Below are 27,021 nucleotides of genomic sequence, written 5' to 3' on the forward strand. Positions count from 1 at the left end.
TGAGGCAGAAGTCCTTCCTTTCTCCCTGGTTGGAGCTCCCAGCCTATGCAGTTACCAGCACAGCATGGCATAGTGATTATAGGCTGAAGAGCCTATGACACAAAATTGAGGGGGGGGGATGAGGGGTATCTCTAAAATTGATTTTTATGGTTTTTGTGGCTAGGGACAGGGTCCTCCAACCCTTAAATTCTAATTTTAAAATTTTTGGGGTCCTCAGCTCACATGGGCCAGTTTTAGCACCAAAATCGCTGCTGCTGTGGCTGTCTTGAATTTCTCGATTTTGAAATAAAAGCCTCTGTGTGCCTCAAAACAACTTCAATTTTGCACAAAATTGTGCTAGATGACTCCTCAGGCCAAGATATGTTAGATTCATGCGAGATTTGCGCTGGATGGTTGCCCAAGGGCTTTCTGTGTCCCATGTGGCGCACAACATGTGAAGGGGGACTGGAGCCATTGGCTTAGCCTCCCCTAGTCCCTCTGGGGGTATGGGATCCCAGATGGCTCTAGTGCCAGGTATGAAATCCAAGTCAGAACTGGGAAATGGAGAAAATATGTCCCTGGCAAAGTATAGCCGTGCATCTGCTGTCAAACTCCAGAAAGGTTCACAGGCATGCCTGAAGGGGTCCTATGGGCAGCCTGGGACAGGGTTTTGCTCTAGAATTTATCAGTATGATGTACAAAAGTGTATTTGAATTATAGTGGCTGCAATGATTTCTTGGGACCCTGGTTGTGCCAGGGGTTTTCTCTCTAAGAGCGCTTTTCCCTCTCAGCATAGCCATGTGCAAGAGATGGGGGTCCAGTCAGAGGAGGTCTCGATCCCGCCCCTCAAAATCAGGAAGTAACAGTATTGAGACTGGCAGAACCTATAGTGACTTGGCAAGAGGAAAGGCCCCCGCAGCGTCTAGCTTCTTCATTGCTAGCCGGTTTAGCGGGACCGGGACCATAGGCAGGGCTCATTGCAATCCAGACGCGCCACTGACTCCTCACTCCCCCTTCCTCCTGGCAGTCAGCAAATAGCATGGACAACCACCAGGGCTGCCGCTGGGAGGAATTAACTGCCTGCCTCACATTTTGGGCCTGCCCCAGATCTGCGACTCAGTTTCTCACAGCCAGACCCCTGGTAGGTTTAAATTTTTATTTTTTTGTTAGAGAAGTACTCAAGTGTAGACTCGACTATAAACAAAGACCCCCATTTTTGTGGCCCCAAAATCTTGGTTTATATTTGAGTATATACGGTAAGTAATTGTGCTTTTTTACCAGTGAAAATCAAGACTTTCATTATTTCAGATATAAGTATGCCCATCAGTAGACCATGCATTGTAGAAGACATGGTCCAAGGTTCAGGACTGGGATAGAGTGAAGAAGGGCAAGAGGGAGGGGCAAGTGATGGGTTTTTCTCTTTCTAAAAGTTGGCAACCCTATTTCTGAATGATCAGAGCCACTCAACTTTAGGTTCCTAATCCTGATAGTTTGCTGATATAATCTTTGTCATTAGTTTGTAGAAGTTAAAATATTTTCAGTCCCTTAAAAATTGTACTTGAACTAGAAACTATCAGCCATTTCAAAGCAAATTGAGCAGTACTGCATATTCAGTAACCTATTCAAAGGTAAATATATGCATTTGTTTAATGTTTTTAGCCAACAAAATTGAGCTCTTTTAAAGGATAATAAATGTTTAATTTTGTTGGGTGACCCTAGGTTTTGAGCCTGTGGTGATTGAGAATGTGTTAGAAGGAGATGAGTTACGTACAGATCTCTTGACAATGGAGGCAAAAATCCAGGAGCTCGGGCCTGAGAACATTCTCTGTATTCATTCCACAACATCTTGTTTTGCTCCTAGAGTGCCTGACAGGTAAGTACATGTCTTCTCAAATTGCATAATGGCTATATATGGCTCAAGCACATATGTCAAATTTTAACATGTGTGTGAATAAAAGTAGTCTTTGATACAGAGCCAGTCGTTAAGGAGTGGGGGAATCCTTAGGTTCCATTTGAACTACGGAGTTTGTTATGAGCATTGAGCAACTATGAGCTCCTTTTACTAAGGTGCGCTAGCATTTTTAGTGCACGCTAAAAAAAATACTAATGCAAGCTCTATGGAGGCGTTAGTGTTTAGCACGTGCAATATTGTAACGCACGCTAAAACCGCTAGCGCACCTTAGTAAAAGGAGCCCTATGTGTAAATGAGCATATCAATTCCCATATGTAAATGAATATCAGCTGTCGCAATCCCTCAATCCTGTTTTACCACTGCTCTCTCTATATATGTTTAAATCTATTTATTAGTTTTGAAAGAAAATACACAAAAAGAGAACAATCAATCAATAAGTATATATACGAAACAACCTCCCCCACCACCCACCCACCTAAGAGAATAGCTACTCCTAAGTCCAGCATAAAATAAGCATGCCATATAGGTTAGTTCAGTAGTCTACTGTGTACAGTGGGTGTCAAAAGTAGAATAGAAGGGTAACCAGCATCGGAGATAGAAGGAGCCATGCTTAGAGTCCATATCAGCAATAGCCTGGCGCTCACACCCTGCCAGCTGGATCATCTAGGTCTGCCAGTGTGACACCGTGGGAGTGTGCGGAGACAACCAGCACTGAAGAATAGTTTTGAGTCCCATAAAGATAGCTTTTTGTACAAATGCAGCAGCACCTGGTCAAACAGGGACCAAGGAGAGTTTTAATCAAAAAAGAAAAGTGTCCGTGGGTACCCAAGTGCAATTCCATATAGACTTAATGTGCAGGCAAATGCGTTTCCAATAAGCCTGAATGTCTGGGCATAACCAGAACATAGGGCCCAAGATAGCTCTGGGGGCCGCACACTTAGGGCAACTGTCCATAGAGCTGATGTGCGCTTTGTAGGCTCTAACACAGGGATCTCAAAGTCCCTCCTTGAGGGCCGCAATCCAGTCGGGTTTTCAGGATTTCCCCAATGAATATGCATTGAAAGCAGTGCATGTACATCGATTTAATGCATATTCATTGGGGAAATCCTGAAAACCCGACTGGATTGTGGCCCTCAAGGAGGGACTTTGAGATCCCTGTTCTAACAGATGCAAAATAAGCCCGAACCAAAAATTTATAGTACCTTTCCTTTTCCACAGTTTGGCCCCCAGCGGGACACTCTGCTTCAACATGACCGCAGAAATTTGCAACTGTAAATCCTGGGTCCATGTGGTTGCCAGAGTATCATAGTCCAAGTCGCCAGCTAGCTCCTGTAGAAATCGGTGATGAAAACGCAAGGGTATGGGCACCTGTGCAGTCAAACAAAAAGATTCTGACAGTTTCTCCTGAATCTCCTCAGACAAAGCTGAGCCAGGGAGAGAATGAACATAATGTTGCAATTGTCTATAAGAGAACCAGTCCTCAGCCACCAGAGTAAGGGAGTCTCGTAACATCTGAAATGACTGAAGCGTACCCTCAGGCTGTAAAACTTGAGACAGATAGAACAAACCCTTCTTGGACCACAGTGATAGATCCAGGACTCATGCCAGGGATAAAGTCCCCATTACCAGCTATAGGCAAACACGGCGTCACATCAAACTGAATAGCCAGCTTTCTCTATATATGTCCAAATGACATTAAAGTTCTATTACGGTATTGTCGTCTTCTACCTGCACCCATGAGCTGATTCAGGCTTTTCCATTTCCTTTGTGTATAAGTGCCTATATCTAATTTGCCAACTAGGTCCCCTCCCATATTCTGTTAGCAGTCTTCCTAATTGTAAAGCCAGTAGAGAAAGCAGAAACAGCTAATGTTCAATATCAGAAAGCAAGAATGTTTATGCCCTCTGTCAACTCAAACATTATTATCTTTCGTTGGATAAAGACACCATAGGTTTCCACTTGGGAGACAAAATGCGGAAATTATTTGATTTGGTGTCTCCTGATAAGATATCCATTTCAGGGACCCACAGGGCATTAAGTACCTATGGAACTTGAGTTCTGTATATTGAGACAGCGTTGGGAACAAGACTTGGGAATCCCGATGTCCACTTGAGACATTGGGGCAAGTATCAAGAGACTTTCCACAGTGTTCTTTTAAGGGAGTGTGCTTTTCGAGTAATTCACAGAGCATACGTGATGCCATCCCAGATGCATAAGATGGATTTCCTCCAGGCCCCAACTTTGTTTGAAGTGTTATTTGGAAGAGGCCATTTTTTCCCATGCTTTTTGGCTCTGCCCGAGTATTCAAGCTGTTTGGAAGAGGGCTGGGGCATATATCAGGCGGATATTGGGGCAGCCCTTGGTTGGCTCCCCAGAGCTCTTTTTGTTGGGCTTCCCAGGTTCTAGTGGGATCTATGCAATCTTATATTACATATGGACCATACTGGCATTTTGTACATTAGCACAGATATGAATCTTTCTTGTACTGTAATATGTTGTCTTATTATGTTTTTGTTCATTTCTTTGATTATATTATGGTGCAGTGCTCAATAAAAATTGTTACAATACAAAAAGCAAGAATGTTAATCTGTTTTTCAGAGTTAATTTTTGGAAAATTCCAGCAGAATTGAAATACTGTTTTGGACCCATGTATAATAGAAGTCTGCACCCTTAGAGTATTTTGCAGCATCCCTAGTTCTAATACCTATGGAAAATGCATTTTGTTTAGCATAGGAAAATTAGGTCAGATAGTTTATTTATTTACATTACATTGGTGTATTTTATTCTGCCAATTCCTTGCTGTTCTAGGCGGATTACAAAAAGAGAAGATTCTGGTCATATCCAAAAGATTACAAGATAGCTATTTGGTTAGAACGTTTAGGGTCTGGAGATAGATTGAGGTAATCAGTTATGTCATGAGCTTGTCTTGATAAATTTCCTGAATAACATGGATTTTATTTCTCTTCTTAAGGTTTTGTAGTTTGATACTGAGATCAGAAAATTGGAGAGGTGACTGTCTGGTTTTGCTGCTTGCATGGCGAGTAGCCCGTCGTGCATTTTCTTTTGCTGTATGCCCTTAATTGAGGGGTGAGTGAAGGGTGTCTGTGTTCTCTTTGGTCTGGATGAGTTGTTCTGAATTAGGCGATTGTTCAAGTAGCAGTGGCGTATCAAGGGGGGGTGGCGGACTACCTCGAGTGCACGCCCTAGGGGGGGCACAGCCGGCCAAACCAATTGGGGTGAAAGGAGAGATGGAAGGGGAAGACATACAGTTTCTGCAAGGGGCATAGAAGGAGAGAAGATGCCATATAGGGGCAGAGAGATGGCAGACAGTGGATGGAAGGAAGAGAGTAACAAGAAGATGAGGAAAGCAGAAACCAGAGAAGACAAAGGTAGAAAAAAAAATTTATATTTATTTATTTATTGCTTTAGGAGACATGTCACTGTTTCTGTGGTGTTGCATTGTAAGCAGAGTACAGCTTCTTGCTGGTTCAATTTAACCTTTGTCTATGTATTTCTATTTTATCCCCCCTTTTACAAAACTGTGGAGCGTTTTTTAGCGCCAGCCGTGGTGGTAGCAGCTCTGATGCTCAGAATTCTATGAGCGTTAGAGCTGTTACCACCATGGCTAAAAACCACACTACAGTTTTGTAAAAGGGGGAGGGGTTAGTTTGTGATTATATATTCCATACTAGGCGAAGGTGTTTTCTGTGTTCTGTGTATTCAAAATACATGATTTTCTGTTAGGATTGGCTACAGGATTGATATGTACTAGTCTGGCTTGTTTAGTTTTACAATGGGTGTATTGATGTACTGCTCACTGCAGTATGTAAGATGTTGCCTTTTCCTAGGTACTCATGTGTGACGTGTGGATTGTTACTAAAAATCATGTTTTTCATACAGATGGGGGGGTGTCAAAAAATGATGGGCCCCAGGTGTCACATATGCTAGGTAATAGCTATAGAAACACAGATATATTGAAAACCAATGTATGTAAACCAATGTATGGGATTCTTAAGTAGTCAGGTGTGCCGATCAGTTGAAGATAAGGGGTTTTTCCTCTATCTATAAATTTATATATGTGAAGCACAAGTTTTTTGCTCAAATAACTTATATCAATGAAGGTTTTGCCTGTGAGGTTACCGTCCAACCACCTCGATATCCACCTTTGTGGCGGTGGGAGGGCCTTTTTCTGAGGCTTTTTCCTTCTTTTTGAGTAAATTTAGAATACTTGTCTCACATAGATTTTCCTGCAAAAACTTTATTACTACTTTGTCCTACAATTATAGTAGTCATCAATTGAAAGTGTTGGTTTACATATGCTAGGTAAGCCACTGTCAAGTAGGCTGGTCCATTGCCATTTAGGGCTTTGAAAAGCATGCAGTAGAATTTGAAAAGTATTCATGCTTGTACTGGGAGCCAGTGTGTGTCTAGGTAGGCAGCTGTGATGTGGTCATACTACTTCAGCGAGTAGATCAGTCTGAGGGCTGTGTTTTGCACTGTTTGTAGTTGTTTTATCGTGAGACAGGGTAGGTATAGTATGTTGCAGTAGTCTAAGAGTCTGAAATGTGTTTTATTGAAGCATTTTCAGATATGTCTTAGGTTACACATGATTGTGAAGGCTTTCTGGACTGTTTTGTTGATTTGTAATTGCATGGTACAGCCTCTGTCTAGCACAGGGGTCTCAAGGTCCCTCGTTGAGGGCCGCAATCCAGTCATGTTTTCAGGATTTACCCAATGAATATGCATGAGATCTGTGTGCATGCTCTGCTTTCAATGCATATTCATTGGGGAAATCCTGAAAACCCGACTGGATTGCGGCCCTCAAGAAGGGACTTTGAGATCCCTGGTTCTAGCATCACTCCTAATAGTTTTAGGTGGGGTTGTAAGGTGTATGATATGGAGTTTATTTCTAAGTTTGTTATGGTTTGGGCTTTGGTGTTTTTGAGAAGTAGGATTTTTGTTTTGTCTGGGTTTAACTTTAGTTTGTGGTCTTTCATCCATTGTGTCACTGTTTCTAATGTTTTGTGTAGTGAGTCTGTTGTGGTGGGGGTTGGTTGGTCGAAGGGAAGGAGGATGGTGATGTCATCTGCGTAGCTGTATGATGTTATGTTTACTTGATCCAAGCAGGTTCTGAGTGAGGCTATGTAGAGATTGAAGCATGTTGGGGATTGTGGGGATCCTTGAGGTACGCCACAGGGGGTTGTACTAGGATTCTGATTTTTCTTTGTTTTTTACCCTGTAGTTGCTGGATTGTAGGAATCCTTGGAACCATGTGTGAACCCTTTCTGTGATTCTTATTGTTTGCAATAATTGTAGTAGTATGTCGTGATCAACCAGATTAAATGCTGCGGTGAGATCTAGTTGCATGATTAGCATTTTTTTGCCTTTGCTCAGGTATTGGGCTGTGTCCAGGAGAGAGCCTAGTAGTGTCCTGTGCTGTAGTTGATCCTGAAGCCTGATTATGAGGGGTATAGTATGTTGTGGGATTCTTAAGTAGTCAGTGAGATGTTTTGCCTTTCATAAGCTTGACATACAGAGGTATTGAGGCTATTGGTCTTTAGTTGGAAGATTGGTATGTTGCTCCCTATGGGTCTTTCAAAATAGGGATGATGATAATTTCATTGAGATCTTGTGGGAATTGGCCCTCTGTGAGCATGGATTGTATCCACTGCATGAGGTGAGTGCGGAATTTCATGCTGGAGGTTTTTAACAGGTATGGGGGCAGTGGTTGCCGTCGCATGCTGCATGGCTGTATTTTTTGTAGAGTTTGTTCAGGACGAACCAGGTTTTGTTCACTGCACAGGATTCTTTTCCGGGGAGGGGGGGGGAGGAGGAGGAGTGTGATCTCGTACAGGTGGATAGGGGTTCCAGAAAAGGCGTTCCTGGCTATTGCGACTTTGTATGTAAAGAATTCTGCTAGTTGGGTGGCTAATGGAAGGAGAGGGTGTTGTTGGTAGCCAGGTAGGATTTGGTGTCTGTGAGTTCCTTTATTAATTTGAATAGTTTTTTAGTATCTTGGATTTCTGATCCTATCTGATTTGTGTAGTATGCCTTTCTTTTAGTTTGTTATTTTTTGTATTGTTTAGTTTTCTCCAGGCTGTTTTTGTGTGTTCTTGGTTGTTTTTCCTCCATTCTCTTTCTAGTCGTCTGCATTGTCTTTTGAGTTGGAGTAGTTCGTTGTCGAACTATTTGTCTGATTGTCTGCAGATTTATTGACTACTTAAATCTAAGTGATTTCCATTAAAAACATAAATAATATTACAACAGACAGCTTGTATAACAGATATGACTGTTAAAAAACAGAACTTTAACATATCACAGTACTAAAATAATACTATATTGCAGTAAATCGTCAGGCCCTTCTGTTTCTACATCTCCCACATAATCAAGCTATAGACATAACACTAATACTAAATGTTTCTCAGTAAAATTACATCAAAATTAAAATATCAGGAGGGATTAGATTAATGGTTAGTGCAATGGCTTGAGAACTAGAGAAACCGGGTTGATTCCCACTGCAGCTCCCTGCGACTACTAGTCATCTAACCCTCCATTGCCCCAGGTACAAAAATAAGTACCTTTATATAATGTTTCTACTTTGATTGTAACCACAGAAAGGCAGAATATCAAATCACATCCTCTTTCCCTCCCCCACCTCTCTTTAAGCCATGTAGGAAAAAAGTCAGGTGATCGTCATCTTTTTATTTATTTGCTTAGACTTTGCTTTACTGAAATTTTGTACAAGAAAAGTTAGCATCACTGTAGTGCACAAAACAGATTAATGGTTAGGCTAAGCAGGCAAAAGGACATAAGAACATAAGCAGTGCCTCTGCCGGGTCAGACCAGAGGTCCATCCCGCCCAGCAGTCCGCCCCCGCGGCGGCCCAACAGGTCATGACCTGCCTTAATCACCAGAAGGGGCCCCCTTGCCCCCTAGGTTTCTCATCGAAGTCCTATCTTCCCATCAATGTCCTAACCCTCCGGCCTTGCACCTGCACGACCTGGTGAGCTATCTATACTTATGCAACACCCCAGCACCTCCCTCAGTACCCCACGATCCCCTTTTCCCTCAGGAATCTGTCCAATCCCTGTTTGAATCCCTGTACTGTACTCTGCCGGATCACTTCCTCCGGGAGCGCATTCCATTTGTCCACGACCCTTTGGGTGAAGAAAAACTTCCTTGCATTTGATTTGAACCTATCTCCCTTCAGTTTCTCTGAGTGCCCCCTCGTACCTGTCGTCCCTTTTAGTCTGAAGAACCTGTCCCTGTCCACCCTCTCTATGCCCCTAAGTATTTTGAAGGTCTCTATCATATCCCCCCTGAGCCTCCTCTTTTCCAGAGAGAAGAGCCCCAGTTTATCCAGCCTCTCGGCATATGGGCAGTTTTCCAGCCCTCTTACCAGTTTCGTTGCCCTCCTTTGGACTCTCTCAAGAACTGCCATGTCCTTCTTGAGGTGCGGCTACCAATATTGAACGCAGTATTCCAGATGTGGGCGCACCATCGCTCGATACAGCGGCATGATGACTTCCCGCGTCCTGGTTGATATGCCCCTCTTGATGATGCCCAGCATCCTGTTGGCTTTCTTCGAGGCTGCTGCACACTGTGCAGATGGTTTCATGGATGGATCCACTAGCACACCCAAGTCTCTCTCAAGTCCGGTGTCTTCCAGCAATCTCCCCCCCATTTTATACTCGAACAACGGATTCTTTTTCCCTATGTGCATGATCTTGCATTTATCTACGTTAAAGCGCATTTGCCATTTGTTTGCCCAATCCTCCAGCTTATCGAGGTCCCTTTGCAGTTCCTCACACTCCTCCCTGGTCCTAACTCTGGCGCAGAGTTTGGTATCGTTTGCAAATTTTATAACCTCACACTTTGCCTCCGTTTTCAGGTCATTGATAAATATGTTGAAGAGTAGCGGCCCCAGCACCGATCCCTGCGGCACACCGCTCGTGACTCCCCGCCAGTCAGAATATTGGCCCTTTACTCCGACCCTCTGTAGTCTACCTGACAGACAGTGCTTGATCCATCTGTGTACATCCCCGCCCACCCCGTGGTTCCACAGCTTCCTAAGCAGCCTTTCATGTGGCACCTTGTCAAAGGCCTTTTGAAAATCGAGGTAAATGATGTCTATGGGTTCCCCTTTGTCCACCTGACTGCTTATTCCCTCAAAGAAGTACAGAAGGTTTGTCTGGCACGACCTTCCCTTACAGAATCCGTGCTGGCTTGTCCGCAGTAGGCCATTTTTCTCGATGTGCTCGCAAATGCTGTCCTTGATCATTGCTTCCACCATCTTCCCTATAACTGAAGTCAGGCTCACTGGCCTGTAGTTCTCGGGGTCACCTCTCGATCCCTTCTTAAAGATAGGTGTGACATTCGCCAGTTTCCAGTTCTCGGGTACCTCTCCAGTTTTCAAGGATAGGTTGCAAACATGCTGGATTGCGCCTGCTATTTCCTGACTTAGTTCCTTTAGAACCCTTGGGTGGATCCCGTCCGGTCCCGGTGATTTGCCGCTTTTCAGTCTGTCAATCTGCTTGAGGACATCCTCCCGACTTAACTCTATATGCCCCAATCTTTTGGCCTGCTCCCCACTCATGAGCTCCTCTGAGTCCGGTATATTGGACGTGTCCTCACTCGTGAAGACCGACGAGAAGAACGTGTTCAACCTCTCAGCTACCTCTTTATCCTCCTTAATCACTCCCTTCCTATCCCCATCATCCAATGGCCCCACCTCCTCTCTCACTGGTTGCTTCTCCTTTACGTAACTGAAGAATGCCTTGAAGTTTTTTGCATCCCTGGCCAGCCCCTCCTCGTATTTCCCTTTTGCTTTTCTAACCTCTCGGTGGCATTCCTTTTGGCATTTCCTGTGCTCCTGGTGATTTTCCTCCGTTGGATCCCTCTTCCATTTCTGGAAGGACACTTTCTTGTCACTGATTGCCCTCTTTACTTCAGGTGTCATCCAAACTGGGTCTTTTGACCGCTTGTTCTTGCGGCCTTTCCTGAAACTGGGGATGTACAGTTTTTGTGCTTCCTGCAGTGTGTCCCTGAGAAGGGTCCAGGCGCTCCCTACAGTCTCCATCCTAAAGCCGTTCCTGAGCTTCCTCCCCACCATTTTCCTCATAGCAACATAGTTCCCTTTCCTGAAGTTGAGCGCAGTCATTGCGGTCCTCCCCACTATGGGTGACCCCCTTTCTAATGTGAATCTGATCACGTTGTGATCACTGTTGCCTAGTGTTCCTCCCACTTCTACCACTCTTGCAGGCCCCCCTAATCCGTTAAGGATGAGGTCAAGAGTAGCATCCCCTCACGTCGGTTCCTTGACTAGTTGCTCCATGAAGCAGTCCCTCATAGCTTCTACGAATCCTGCTTCCCTCGTGGAGTTGGAGTGTCCCGTACTCCAGTCTATCCCCGGGTAGTTGAAGTCCCCCATCACTGTTACACTTCCAGTCCTGCATTCCTGTCTCAGTTCTGCTTCCAAGTCTTGTCCTATTGTTTCTTACGCACCAGGCGGGCGATAATACAGCCCCAGCTTTATGTCTGCACTCTTCTTTCCCGGCAATTTGACCCATAGCGATTCTAGCTCCTCTGCCTTTGTTGCTGTATCGATCTCAATCGAGTAGATATAGTCCTTTATATACAGCACTATGCCTCCCCCCTTCTTGTGGGTCCTGTCCCTCCTGTAGAGCTTGTACCCTGGCAGTGCCACATCCCATTGATTTTCCTCTGTCCACCAGGTTTCTGTAATTCCTATTATATCCAGGTCCTCCCCCTTGGCCATGACTTCCAGTTCACCCATCTTAGCCATGAGGCTTCTTGCATTTGCGTATAAGCACTGTAGGTCCCGGTGTTTGTCCTCCACCTCTGCCTTTACCTGGGCCGCCTTCCCTTGGGTCTCGGGACGTTTTCCCGCTCCCGGTGCCTCTGCTGTGCCCTCCGCCTTTACCCTCGCAACTCTCTTCCTCCCCATGTCCCCTCCACCCCACCTCCCCGCTTTTCCCCGGGGAGTACCAGCCCCCTCCCGTGCTATCAGGAGGGGGCTGGTACTATAAAAGACCTATAAAAGACAAAAACAACAATTTTGAAAGATATTGGCAGTGGAACAGTGCTCAGTCCCTGAAGCAGTTATTTGCGAAAAACCAATAGAGGGGACCTGTCAGTTCAGTGGCCACCTGTAATAGCTTGTTCAATAGTAAACTTTGAGGTCAGGATGAGAGACTGCAACTAAGGTCTCATACTGTTAGAAACGATATATTCCTTTCAGGTGTAAAGGAAATGTCTCTAGATTCTCACATCATGAGAAAATGCAGGTTATTTCTCAATTTCCAATATGAAGGAGGTATAGTGCATATCCAAGATTGATGTACAGTATATACTTCTCCCTGAGCCAATACTTTATCCCCTTTTCTTTCAAGTCCCAATTTATCTATACTATCTTAACAAGAATGCCTCGGGGGTCAGTCCACCAATCTTTGAGATCATCATTTTGGTCTTTTAGTACAGAGTTTGATTTTAACACTACTAGACTCTGTTTATAACAATGTATTGTCAAAGTTGTTTTAAAAAAAATCAACTTCTTCAGAATACAGGTGCTTTGTACTCATTGGTGGCAAGGCTTCTGTGTCTGGCTGTGCCATCTTGGAAGTATATGTGCTGCATCTGCTGTGGCTTCACGTAAGCAAAGAATTTAAGATCCACCGTTTGCCTTGTGGCCATTTATCCTCTGTCTTGCACTGCCTGGCACCCTACTCTAATTTTTATTTTAGGGCTTGGGTCAGTTTATAGAAGCACACCAGCAGAACTCAGGCAGTCATTCATGGTAGTGATGGCACATGCTGTCTTGTTTGGACACCCTTTCAGTTGACTCTTACTACTTTTTGGCCTCGGAAGCTATTTTTTAAAATAGTGTTCAGTGGGCCCCTTTTACAAAGTTGCCGTAACGAGTCCCACATGACAAATTTGATGCAGCCCATTGCATTTGCTGCGCCAGGACTTGCTACCACAGCTTTGTAAAAGGGGCCCAGTGAGTCAGTAGACCTTTAGGTAGGTGAAAACAGTTCCATGGCTGAATAAACTCTGACCCTCTTAACATCTCAGCTTCTGATGCTTGCTGGGTGTCTGTTGAAAAACCATGAACTTTTCTAAAGGGTAAAAAAAAAGTCATGGATTTAATATACTTTTCTGTGGTACAACCAAAGCTTTTTCCATTTATTATATGCAAATACTTGTTCTATCCCTAGTGGGCTCACAATCTATTGTAAGCTCTTGTACCAGAATTAAAGGAGTATTAAGTGACTTGCCTGTTGTTATAAGGAACCACAGTGGGAACTGAACATGATTCTCAACTCACTGCACTAATCATTCCACTCTTAAGTATCTCTGAACATTTGGAAATTTAAGATAATCCACTTTTACAAAAACAGGGGAAAACTGCTAAAATCTTTTAATGCTTCCTGCTAGCTAACTATAGAATTACATTTTCGATTGTGCTATTAAGTTTTTGAAACAGCATGGACAAGTTGATGCTTATCTTTAGCTTAATCCAGTGCAGGGTTTTTTGTTTGCAGGTTGGAAGAGCTGGCTTTGATGTGTGCCAAGTATGATATTCCACATATTGTAAATAACGCGTACGGAGTTCAGTCTTCAAAATGCATGCATCTTATCCAACAGGTAATGTATGTGTTAAAATCAGTTTTAATACTCTGGGATCTCCTTTGTCACTGTGAAAGGAATAGTTTATTTTATATGACGAACTGGGTTATAGCTACTCCTTTATAGCCATGTTCCGCAGTTACATGGATGTGGCATTGTGTAAAATCCCTGTTTGCTGTGAAATCATGGGAAACAGACTGAGCTAATACAAAACCGGTGACAGTCTGAACATACCTCCTCCTCACCTACAGTAGTCTGAGTTTAGTGAAAACCATAGAAGCCAAGTTCAAATCCTGCTGCTCCCATTAATTTTGCTTTTGACCTTTGGCAAAATCACTTCACTTTGTATTGCTTTGGGTACAAAATATAGATTTTAAGCTCTTCAGGAGGGTGGCATCCGCAATTGAACTTTCAGATGTCATGTGTGGTACCCTTTCATTTTGTTATACTGTACCTCAGGTCTAGCAGTATAACATTTTATGAAAATCAGACAATATTTAGAGGTTGCTCACAACATTTATGCTTCCTAGAAATAGTATTAATTAAGCAGTCAGTGACTACTCTCATCATGTATCATATGATGAAATAAAAGCAGCTGCTTTCACTGTTCAGGCAGATTTCAACAAAATATTAATAATTTAAGATGTTCCTAATAATGTTTATAGTAGAATTGTTACACCTAGTAGCAATAATATTTATTGGTGACAAATGAAATGTAAGGTATTGTCACTGCCTCCGATATTTGTTCAGCCAATAATGACTCTTTGCTTGCGGAAACTTTGACCAGTGTTCTGGTACAACCCATAGGAGAAATTGCTTTTTTTGTTCCTAGCTTTTAGGGATGCTAACTTACTTTAATGCCTCTTTCAGGCATGTCCTTCACAATTTTGCCACAATTTTCTTCAGTTGCTCTCTCAGCTTTTCTGCAGCAATTCTTTTTAAATTTCTATCACCTGTCAAATATCTTCTCTAACTTCTCATTGCATTTCATTCTTTTCCTGTGGAAATGTTAACCATGTTTCAAAAACGAAATGCAGCTCATGCTGTCCTTTTTATTCTTGTTTGCATATCCTATGTTGGTAGAAAAAAACAGACTAGGACTTGTTGGAAGTTTCATTCCAGTTATGGCTGTACTAAGACGTCCAGTGATTCATATATTTGTGACACTGTCTCGCTGCCTGTAGAACTACAGTGAGAAAGTGCTGGTGTACTAAGCCTCTTTAACTAATTGCACATGACATTTTGTTCCAGTACAAGTGAATGGCTACTGTTGGTGATCCGTATAACAGCTCTTGAGGCTGCTTTTACACTTAAAACTATCATACTTGATAGAGATAATTGTTAAAGAAGAATTCAAAAAATTTACAAGTTAAAACAATAGAAACTATGACATTTTTAAGCGAAGTATGTACTTTCCACATGACAGCAATTTCAGCAGCAGGGAACAAATGGCAAGGACTAATATAATAATAATAGTCCTTTCTGGACTAGCACAAAACCAATTTCTTTTTAGCTCCGCAATTCATCAAGTCACTAGGACTCGAGTACGAGTCGATGGCACCTAACAACAACAATACAATAAGTAAGTGTAAATAAGTACATTTCATAATAGTCTTTTGCAGTTGCAAGTTACAAAAGCTATATCTTTGTTTACAGGCATTAGACATACTGATAGATATTAGCTCCTGATTTTTTTTAATGAACTGTTTCATTATCAGTATACAAATAGTACGGTAATAAAATTGCTAGATAACTGAACATTACTCACCTTGAGTGACCTGTAAATATCATCCAATTTTATTCAAACTTGGAAGCAGCAAGTCACCACATAACAATTCTAAGAGGTACCACATTGAAGTAGCTGAAATTTTCAATGCATTTGGTGACCAACCCTTAATTTTAGGGAGTTATGTAGGCAAGTAATTTAAATCTAAAATCCAAATTCCAAGTCTTGATCAATACCCAATGCTACCCCAAAACTAACTGTAACAAGTATCTATTTATTCTAGGTTTTGTAGTTGTTGGAGAACTTGCAGCTTCCAAGAAGAGTCATCTACTAGTCTGGTTCTGTCATCATGGGCCTGATCTAAATACCTGCTTAACCTACCAGCAATTAGATGATTCTGCTTTTGCAGCCTGTCGGATAAATCTAGTCATTTTGATTCCTCAGTCACTACCAGGATTTGTAACATATCATGTTAACATTTTGGTAGTTGTATCACTTGTTGAGTCAGGCAAATACAACACTATGGGCTCCTTTTACAAAGATGCGCTAGCGTTTAGTGCACGCATGTGCTAGCTGAAAAATTACCGCCTGCTTAAATGGAGGCGGGAGCGGCAATTTAGCACCCCCTATTCCAAGCGTTAAGGCCCTAACGCACCTTTGTAAAAAGAGCCCTATATAGAAACATAGAAACAATGTTTAAATATTGGAGTGATGTCATGCTGTCTGTTTTTTCCACTTTAACAATTAAGGATTCGTAACGCTTATCTCACGCTCTCTTAAACATCATTATTTTTTGAGCTAGACAAACCTGCTGTTCATGATAGAGGCCACCTAATGAGAAGTACTTTGAATGTGTTGGTTTGTCTCCATCTCCAGGGTGCTCGTGTAGGCAGAATAGATGCCTTTGTTCAGAGCCTGGACAAAAACTTCATGGTTCCAGTAGGTGGTGCTATTATTGCTGGTTTTAATGAGTCTTTCATACAGGAAATCAGTAAAATGTACCCAGGTAATTTTACTTTATTTTAGTTGCTTGACCTATTGTTACTAATTAATTCAGATGTTTTTAAATGCACTTGCCATTTTATATATTTTTTCCTTTAGGAAGAGCATCAGCTTCACCCTCATTAGATGTTCTGATTACACTATTATCCCAGGGTACAAATGGATATAAGCAACTCTTAAAAGAAAGAAAGGTGAGGCTTTTTGAACATAACTTTTTATGGAGAATAAGACTAGTTGTGCGGTGTGCCTCTTAAACTTTCAGAATTTGCTGTGTCCAAAGAGAACAAATACAGGAGATAGAAGCACAAGTGATATAAGGGACAAAGCAAATGAAAGGCATAGAGCAGGTGTCGGCAAAAAAGGTTTCTATTGTGGCAGGGCTAGGATAGAGACAAGCAAAATGAGAGGGAGCACACAAATCGAGAGGAGAAACATAAGCCCAGAGAAATAGAAAACGGTTAAAGATTGAACTTTTGGGAAAATCAACTAATGAAATTAGGGCAACAAAAGGTAGGAAAATGTTATTCTTTTGTTGTATAAAATAGTAATAGCAAAATTTTGGATCATGTTAACACTTTTAACTTGTTCTTTATTTATTTATTTTTTACTTTTTTTAACATGTGATTCTTATGAATTTTGCAGCAAATGGAGTACTGAAACTGTTAACCATTTTTGTTTTAGTTCCACATTTTTATGGAATAACATAACATAACTCACTTGTATACCGCAAATATCATTAAGTTCTATGTGGTTCACAAAGACTAGTAATACAAATGAATAAACATCCAATATCTAACTTCTGAAAGATTCCCTAAAAAGATATGAGTTTGAAAATATGAATATGAGTTAAATCCCTAGTCCATAGGGCTGCCTGAAAAGATAGCAGTCGTTCCTGAAATTTCTTATATTTACATCCCTTTACAGAAGGGAATGAAAATAATGAATGAGATTTTCTAGAATGTTTAGAATTTATAATAATAAAAGATTCCATAAGATACTCAGGAATTGAACCTGTTAGTGCCTTAAAACAAATACAGCCGAGCTTAAATTTAACCCGTGCCTCAACTGGAAGCCAGTGCAATTGGTGATAGAAATCAGTGAGATGGTCATACTTTTTTAAATTAAAAATCAATCTGACTGCTGCATTCTGAATTATGTATGCATAATCTATGAAAAGTTTTCTAAGTACCAGCAAGATGAACAATGTTACAATAGTCCAACTGACTAAGGACAAGTGATTGAACCAACAATTGAAAGGAGTTAATATCAAAATATGCTCTAATACAGTGTTCTTCAACCGCCGGTCTGCAGAAATTTTCTGCCAGTCCACAGGGCCAGCACATCCATTGGGCAGAAGACAATGTTCTTAGCCGCCGGTCCACTGTGCGATCAATGCGGCGTCTTCGGGCCGGCTCCCTGAGTGCTGCAGTGCACAAAGCCGTGGGAAAATAATAATAACAGCTTATATACCGCAATACCGTGAAGTTCTATGCGGTTTACAAAGATTAAGCAAAGGTACAAATTGATTGACTTTAAGAGGGGAGGAAGAAAGAGGGTTAATAGGACAGGAAAAGGCTCCTACACGCGTCTTGCGCCAGATCCGGAAGCCTTCTCGCTGACGTCGCAACGTCAGAGGGAAGGCTTCCGGTTCAGGCACGGGACGCTTTGAGGAGCCGCTGCCCACAGCTTTGTGCACTGCAGCACTCAGGGAGCTGGCCTGAAGATGTTGACCGGCCCAAAGATAACACTAGGGGGCAGGCCAGAAGGCAAGGCACAGCATGAAGGGAGAGAGACAACAATGGTAGGGGGAATGATTTTATTTTTTTATTTGGAGATTAGGTCATGTGAACATATGCAATGCAGATAAGTGAAATGTTTCACATCTACTACTACTACTAATCATTTCTATAGCACTACTAGACATACGCAGTGCTGTACACATTCTTTGCAGTTACTTTTGTCCCTGGTGGGCTCATAATCTAAGGTTTTGTACTTAGGGCCATAGAGGTTAGGTGACTTGTCCAAGGACACAAGGAGCCATGGTGGGAATTGCTCAGTTCACCAGGATCTCAGTCTACAGCATTGCTATTACTACTGTTAGGGGATACAGTTAGCTTGTTCCATCTAGGACAGTGATCCTATATTATAAAATCATAGCAAGTAATTAAAACTGCATCTGGAATTCAGTGGATTATGGGACCCGAGGCAACATGGATTCACTAGAGGCAGGTCTGATCAATTTCCTTGACTGGGTGACCAAAGAATTAGATAAAGGGAGTGCACTAGATATGGTGTATTTAGATTTTAGCAAAGCCTTTGACAGTGTTCCATACAGATATTTAATAAATAAACTGAATGCCCACAGTATGTGCCCCAAAGTGGCAGACCGGGAGAGGGGAGATATGATAGAGACGTTTAAATACCTACATAATGAAAATGTGCATGAGGCAAGTCTCTTTCATTTGAAAGGAAGCTGTGCAATGAGAGGGCATAGGATGAAGTTAATAATAATAATAATAATTTTATTTCATTTCTTATATACCGCCAAAGCCATAGTAGTTCTAGGCGGTTTACAACGAAGAAGGGCTGGACAATCAGCGAAAATGGTACAATGTTACAATCAGAGAAAATTAGGTGGCAGAGAAAAAATGGTACAACAGAGAGAAAAAATGGTACAAACAGAAAGAAAGATGGGTACAATTATGGTAATGAAATGGTACAGGGAAGAAGGTCAAGACAATCTGCATAAAGGACAAAGAGAGATAGAAGGGGCCAGGGTGAGCATAGGGTCTTAGGGTATGAATCGGGTGAAAAGATTAGTTTTTAGTAGCTTCCTGAAGTTTAAGTAGGATGAAGTGCGTGAGATGATGTGGGCCAGCCAGTTATTGTGATGACCTGCTTGGAAGGCAAGAGTTCTATTTAGATATCTTTTGTAACGGCAGGTCCTTAGGGTAGGGTAGCTAAACAGGTGGGTTCTACGTGTGAGTTTGGATGGGCGGTTTAGGATAAAATGGGTTAAGAGGTGATAGGCTCAGGAGTAATCTAAGGAAATTCTTTTTTACAGAAAGGGTGGTAGATGTATGGAATAGGTGGTGGAGACAAAGAATGTGTCTGAATTCAAGAAAGCGTAGGGCAGGCATATGGGATTTCTTAGGGAGAGGAGATAATGGATGCTGCAGATAGGTGAACAGGATGGGCCATTTGGCTTTATCTACTGTCATGTTTCTGTGTTTCTAATACACTTTATTGTTTTCAGCATGAACTCGAGTGCTCAGTGAGAAACCATTTTTTTCTATGTAGTAGATCTTCTGACTTGCCAGGAACTTTCACTTGCATTATGCATCTGAAAATCTCAAGTACAATGGTAAAGCTGATTCTGAATTTTGCTCTCTACTAACCTAGCATGCCCTTAGGAGAGATTTTGCTTCCCTCTTCCATTTTGGATTTCATTATTTTAATAGCTGAAAATCAATTCAAAATGAAGTGTAGAAAAGTAATTTATTTTTGTTTATCAGTCATCTGGATAATATGTTGAAACTGTTGTGATATTGATTTATATTTGCTGTACATTTCTTGAGAAATGTAGCTGACATTTAGAATGTGGGTACATGGGACTATTCAACTTCTGTTGGTTATGCCGATTTAGTCATTGAACAGTGCTTTTCAAATAGAGTTAAATATAATGTTGAAAATCAATAGTTTCTCATTTCTCTCTGATGAGATCTTGTGGTTTTTATATTTACTTGGGATACTCTCAAATTTCCCACAAAGGTATCTTTTGGAAGTCAGTTATTGATTTGCTTTAGAAAAAATGCCCAATAGTAGAATGTTATTAATTTACTGTGCAAAAAATACATTTTAATTGTTGATAGAAGAGAAAAGTCTTAACAATCCAAACCTTTTACTTTAGATATAAAAACATGTTCTTTTGTTGGCATGTCTACTTTAAATGCTGTGATTTAATGATCATTGATAATCTGAGTTTTTATCCCATATTAGTAAAGGCTTATGTTTTCTCTTTTTCTATCAATAAATGTTTTTATTCAAAAGAAACCAAGCAACTATAGTATAATAAGCCACCAGAACACAATATCAGAAAAGGCTACAAAACCATCCCCTCCCTAAATTTCCCTCTCCCTCACCAACCCTTCAAGATCCTCCACAATCCAAACTTAAGTGAAAACACATTGTGGATTCATCATTGTGCTTTTGGTGATTTGGGGAGAGGGGCTTCGGTTGTTTTCATTGATTTTGGACCACTATCTAGTATTTTATGTATAAACAATTTTATTGATGGTAAAACAAGCCAAGAAATGATAGTAACAACAAAGTACAGCGCAAGGCACAATAAACAGCAAGCAAGGATAATCGCACAATACAAGAACCATCATAATTTATGGTATACAAAAAGCATTACCATACCCCACCCTCCCAACTCTCACACATCCCAACTATACAAAAATACTACTAACCCCATCAGGGACTTGGACTCTTATGTCCCTGAAGAAGAAGCACCCTCAACCCTCTCTAAAACCCCCAACTAGCTCATACCTGCAGCCCCCCAACCCAGACCCCCCTATTCTACTAGAGAGCACAAAGACTGGATCACCAAATCCAAAGGCAGTCAGAGCTTATTCAAAATTTGGCTGCGTAAGCTAGGTGGCAAAGAATCAAGATAGGGATTCCAGATGTCCAAAAATTGTTTCCATTTCCGGAAAGACCTCTTAACATCCTTGGCTTCCCATCCCAGTAAGTCACGTACAAAGGATCTCCAGCCCCAATATGATGGAGAGCTGTCCGTGGTCCATTCTTTCAAAATGATTTTCAACCCCAGAATGCAAGCCTTGCGGACCCTAAGCCTAGAGCCAAGCCCCCCGACCCCATAATGTTGTGAAAGGCCCAACAGGATTCCCTCTGGAGACAAGACAAAAACTTGCCCCAAGACCCGCCTAATATAAGCACCTACCCTCTTCAAAAATAATAAACTACAGGACAATGCCAGAAAGCATGAAAAAAGCAGCCTCATCCAGGCCACATTTCAAGCAAAGAGGGGACTGGGCAAAGCCCATTCTATGGAACTGACAGGAGGAGACATACGCCCTATGGAGAACGCACCCGTAAGGGAGCACTGTGAATTTCAGACGGAATGCGGTTAATACTAGCCCCAACATCCCATGCAGCCACTCGGCTTCCCAAGTCTTTCACCCACCGGTTACAAAGGTGTAAAAATCCTTAGCGGGCTCCAACCCTAGTAGGGCTTTATGAATAGTAGAGATAGACATGGGCCCTGGAGAAGCTAAATCAAAAAAAGGTGTAATTTCGCACTCGAAGGAAAGCGCAAAGCCTCTTTGTCAAGGGACAGGAAATAATGTTTCAGTTGACAGAAAGCATACCAGTCTCCCCATCGATCATCGACTCTACCAGAGAATTCCACATAAGTGATCAAGCACCCCTCTGGGTTAGTAAGATGCTCAAGGAGAGTAAACCCAGCCGCTTCCCAACGCGGAAATGCCCTGTTCGACATCCCCGTACGGGCAACAGTTGAAATTTATGGATTACCTGACGCAAGACCAGGAACTTCCACGCCTCCTGCAAAGGTGTGACCAACCAACTATCCTTTAGATGCTGGTGCAAAAGACGCCCAGGTGCCTGCAAAAGAGAATTGAAATGATAGGGTGTTACAAAAGTCCGTTCCAGATCCAAAGGGCTTTACACTTCAGTACCATAGAGCCAGTCCTCTACATGCCGCAGTAGACGTGCTACGTTATAAAGCTTGAGATCAGGCAACCCCAAGTGCCCAGCAAAAAAGAGAAACGAAGCTTAGATTTCTTACCGGCCCAGTAAAACTTACGGATCAGCCGAATGAGACACAAGAGATCCCCCAACTGGATTCGCAGCAGCAGCAGCACCTGAAACACAAAAAGCCATTTAGGAAATATGATCATTTTGTACAGATTAATCTGACCCAATAAAGATAGAGGTAGAGGCTGCCATTGCTGTAACCTGTGTTTAGTGTCTTCCAACAAAAGGCTCACATTACTTTGATAGAGATCATGAATATTCTGGGAAAGCCGGATGCCCAAGTATCTAATGGAGCTGTCTGCCCAACGAAGCGGAAAAGAGGGTCCCCAGTCCTCGCACAAAGTCCCCACCTTTAGAATATAACTTGATTTGGTTGTAAGATTCTTATTTTAGACTTTTCAGGCAAAGCTGAATTCACAGCATAGTGTTTGTGCCTGATTAACTAGCTTTCTTCCATTTTGTTTCTTTGGGGAAAAGCTTTGTTGGAATGGGCATTTATATATAACGACCACTTCTAGCATTTATTGACTGTTGGCAAATTGGATAAGGAGGTAGGTGTTACTCTTTTTATTTTTGTGTGATGTTAAACATCTGCATTCTGTTTTCACTTTTAAGGATGCTTTGATAAGAATGCTGAAATGCATAGGCAGTATTTGTTTTATGAGCATGCAAACTGAAGTAAGGTATCTTGGGAGGGAAAGACAGTACTGATTTGGTGTTTGGCTGATTATCTCAGTTTTTAATTTGTGTGCAGTTCTCTTATTGATTGGGCTCTACTATATCACTGCAAAATCTTGTTCTTTAGGTGGGCCAAGTAACGTGCATCTTAATTGATTTGTTGATTCTTTACAGAGGTGTGGGTCAACTACATCTTGCTTTTAGCTCTTCTTGCCAACGACTTGCATTCTGGCATTCTCTCCAAAGAAAAGTAGTTGAAAAGATACTCTTGGTTAACTAGTAAAAACAGGAAGAATATATATTTCATTTTTAGGATTTAGACAGTTAATGTGATTTCCTAAAGGTTGCATTCTCCTTTACCCTCATTATACATGAGGTTAGAATATTTTCTTTTATTGAGATAGCAGTAAAAATAATGGAGAGTTGTAATATGATGAGCCTTTAGTTTAGAAATTCAGTCTGTCTTAGGGCCCCTTTTACAAGGCTGTGGTAGTGATGCTGCCACAGTAGATGCACCAAAGCCCATAGAAATTGAATTGGCTTTGATGCAGTTATGATGCTGCCATGACTTTGTGAAGGGATGCAGTTCTGAACCAGGGCAAGGTCAGCACACAGGCAAGGTCAGCACACTGATCTAAGGCCTTGTGTAAGGATCTGAGGCCTGTGAAAGAAGTATGGATCCTTTCTCATTCCCTCTCCCCTCCTGCCACGTAGACAAAGCAAGGAAAATGTTAGCACCTTGTGACAGAATGCTGAGGCATTCCCCCCTCCCTTCTTGTCACAAGACTCTTGTCACATATTAACCTGACCCAAGTTTACCCTTATCTTGTTTAAGAATTCCTTATGTGGGCAACAATCAGACTTTGCCTACGTGCAAAAGCAGGCCCTGAGTTTAAGGTTAATCACGAGGTGCTTAAGGAGCATGCATTATAACCTTTCGACTGTCACATGCTATAGTAAGATTATAGACATATTAAAAGTGTACACAAGGGAATCACTTTATTGTAACCGTTATGATATATTCATATGTCATGTGAGATAGTAGCTTTGAGAATCACATGAGATATGTAAACAGATGAGTTACCTTGTTATAATCCGCACTGTAAATGCATGATGAAATTGTAACCTTGCAAAGCATTAGCTAAGTAATTAAGGGAGTTAAAATTCTCAATAAAAGGGTGAGACCATCCATTAGGGTCGCCTCATCCCGATCTGAGCCTTGTGGGAAGCCTCATTCCTACAGCTTTGTAAAAGGGGCCTTTAGCATGATAGGACCTGATGTGAAAGAACACTTTGAAGGACTGAAGTCAGCAAAAAGAAGGCTTAACCATTTCTGATGCCTTGGTTTTCTGCTGTAGATCAGATATAGATTCTGCTAAACTAAGAAGATAATTCAGCAACAGTGACAGAAATTCTGCAGTCATGTTGTTAGGGGGCATATTCTATAAACAGTGTCCCGATTGTAGGCGGTGGTAGGCGTCCTGCCGCTGTCTAACCAGCCAATCAGGACGCACGTTTTTAAAAAAAACCCACCCTAAGGCAGGCCACCTACACCATAGGCATCTGTTGCGGTTGAGAGAGATTCATAGGGACGTTAATGTAATGTAATGTAATTTATTTCTTATATACCGCTACATCCGTTAGGTTCTAAACGGTTTGTAGAAAATATACATTAAGATTTGGCCAAGGCTTAGCATGGGGTTGTTTTGCCCTGAAGTGGCCTTGGGCAAGCTTAGGCAGCCCTATGCGTCTCCCTAGGGCCGCAATAGGCACCTGAAATGTAGGCCAATGAAAATCTTGCCTCTTATTAGAAGTTTCCCAGCATTGATCTTGATAGTAGCTTTTTCTTTGTGGAGGTCAAAGTTGAAGGATAATTAGTGGTCCAACCAAGGGACTGTTGTCCAGTTAGCTTCTGTTATAACCTTTTTTAAACCCTGTTAAGCTAAGTAATTTCACCACATTCTCCAGCAACGAATTCCAGAGTTTAATTGCATGTTGTGTAAAGAAATATTTTTTCTGAGGTGTTTTAAATCTACTACATAGTAGCTTAATCACATACCCACTAGTCCTAGTATTTTTGGAAAGAGTAAACAAGTGATTCACATCTACCCTTTGCACTCCACTCAGTATTTTATAGATCTCTTGTCATATCACCCCTGTGCCATCTCTTCTCCAGGCTGAAGAACCCTATTCACTTTAGCCTTTCCTCATAGGGAAGTCACCTCATCCCTTTTATCATTTGTCACCCTTCTCTGTACCTTTTGTAATTCTGCTATATCTTTTTTGAGATATGGCAACCAGAATTGTACACAAAATTCAAGGTGCGGCCAACCATAGGGTGATACAAGAGCATTATAACATTTTCATCTTTGTTTACCATTCCTTTCCTGATAAGTCCTAACATTCTATTTGCTTTCTTAGCCACCATTGCACATTAAGCTGAGAGTTTCAATGTATCTTCAACGATGACCACTAGATCCTTTTCCTGGGTAGTAACTCCTAACGTGGAGCCCTGCATCACATATCTAAAGTTCAGGTTCCTCTTTCCCACATGCATCACTTTGCACTTACATTAATGTCATCTGCCATTTTGATGCCCAGTCTCAAAGTCCTCTTGCAATATTTCACAATCCTCTTGCGATTTAACAACTTTGTGTCATCAGCAAATTTAATTATATCACTAGTTATTCCCATTTCTAGATCATTGATAAATATGTTAAAAAGCAGTGGTCCCAGCACAGACCTTTGGAGAACCCCACTATTTACCCTTCTCCATTGAGAATATTGACCAGTTAAACCTACTCTCTGATTTCTTTCTTTCAACTAGTTCTTAATCCATAATAGAACATTATCTCCTATCCCATGACTTTCTAATTTCCTCAGAAGTCTTTCATGAGATAATTTGTCAAATGCTTTTTGAAAATCCAAATACACAATATCAACCAGCTCACCTTTATCCATGTATTCATTCACCTCTTCAAAGAAATACAGTAGATTGGTGAGGCAAGATTTCCCTTGACTAAATCCAAGTTGGCTTTCTCTCATTAATCTATGCTTATGTATATGTTCTATCATTTTGCTCTTTATAATGGTCTCTTCCATTTTGCCCAACACCGACGTCTGACTCACCAGTCTATAATTTCCTAGATCATCTCTGCAACCCTTTTTAAAAATTGGCTACCTTCCGTTTTTCTGGTACTGTGCTTGATTTTAAAGAAAAATTAAAAATTACTAACAATAGCTCTGCAAGTTCATTTTTCAATTCTATCAACACTCTGGGATGTATACCATCCAGTCCAGGTGATTTGCTACTGTTTAATTTGTCAGATTGGCTTATTACATCTTCCAGTGTTACAGAGATTTGTTTGAATTTCTCTGCTTCATCAGAATTGAATACCATTTCTGGCATGGTAACTCTTCTTCCTCGGTGAAGACCAAAGCAAATAATTCATTTAATCTTTCCACTATGGCCTTGTCTTCCCTGAGAGCCCCTTGGTCAGCTAGTGGTTCAACTGATTATCTTCCCAACTTCTTGCTTTTAATATACCTAAAATATTTTACTGTGTGAGCTTGCTTCCAGCGCAATCTTCTATTCAAGGTCTGTTTTTGCCTTCCTTATGAGCATTTTGCATTTGACTTGCCATTCCTTGTGCTGTTTACAATTATTTCAGTCAGATCTTTTTGCCACTTTCTGAAGGATTGTTTTTTAGCTCTTAATAGCTTCCTTCAACTCACTCGTTAACCATGCTGGCTGCCATTTGGTTTTCCTTCCTCTTATTTTAATACATGGAATATATCTAGTCTGAGCTTCCAGAATGGTATTTTTGAATAACATCCACACCTGATGTAAATTTTTGATCTTTATAGCTGCTGCTCCTTTTAAGTTTCTTTTTTACCATTCTCCTCATGTTATCATAGTCTCTTTTTTAAAAAAAATTAAATGCTATTATATTGGAATTCCTGTGTGAACTTATTCTAGGGATTATATCGAATCCGATCACTGTTATCAAGAGGCCCTAGCACCATTACCTCCTGCACCAATTCATGCGCTCCACCAAGAATTAGGTCTAGAATTGCTTCACTTCTTGTTGTTTCCTGAGCCAACTGCTCCATAAAGTAGTCTTTGATTTCATCAAGGAATTTTTTTTTCTCAGTAGCATGTCCTGATGTTACCTAGTTTGTTAGTCTCCCTAATTTTTTATAACATTTCAGCATCTGTCCATTCATCCAGGCAGACGGTAGTGCACTACTATCACTATCCTTTTTCCTCTTT

General features: G+C 41.4%; 1 protein-coding gene across 1 annotated transcript in view; it reads left to right on the plus strand.

The window, feature by feature from the left end:
• The window catches only part of SEPSECS (Sep (O-phosphoserine) tRNA:Sec (selenocysteine) tRNA synthase), a 57,216-nt gene that overhangs the window by 11,433 nt on the left and 18,762 nt on the right, over positions 1-27,021 (plus strand). Inside the window, exons 5-8 of the mRNA XM_033948265.1 lie at positions 1,699-1,852; positions 13,456-13,558; positions 16,143-16,272; positions 16,368-16,459. Coding sequence (XP_033804156.1) covers positions 1,699-1,852; positions 13,456-13,558; positions 16,143-16,272; positions 16,368-16,459 — 479 coding nt within the window. The remainder of the gene's footprint in view (positions 1-1,698; positions 1,853-13,455; positions 13,559-16,142; positions 16,273-16,367; positions 16,460-27,021) is intronic.

The sequence above is a fragment of the Geotrypetes seraphini genome, chromosome 1 (genome assembly GCF_902459505.1).
Source record: "Geotrypetes seraphini chromosome 1, aGeoSer1.1, whole genome shotgun sequence".
Lineage (NCBI taxonomy): Eukaryota > Metazoa > Chordata > Amphibia > Gymnophiona > Dermophiidae > Geotrypetes > Geotrypetes seraphini.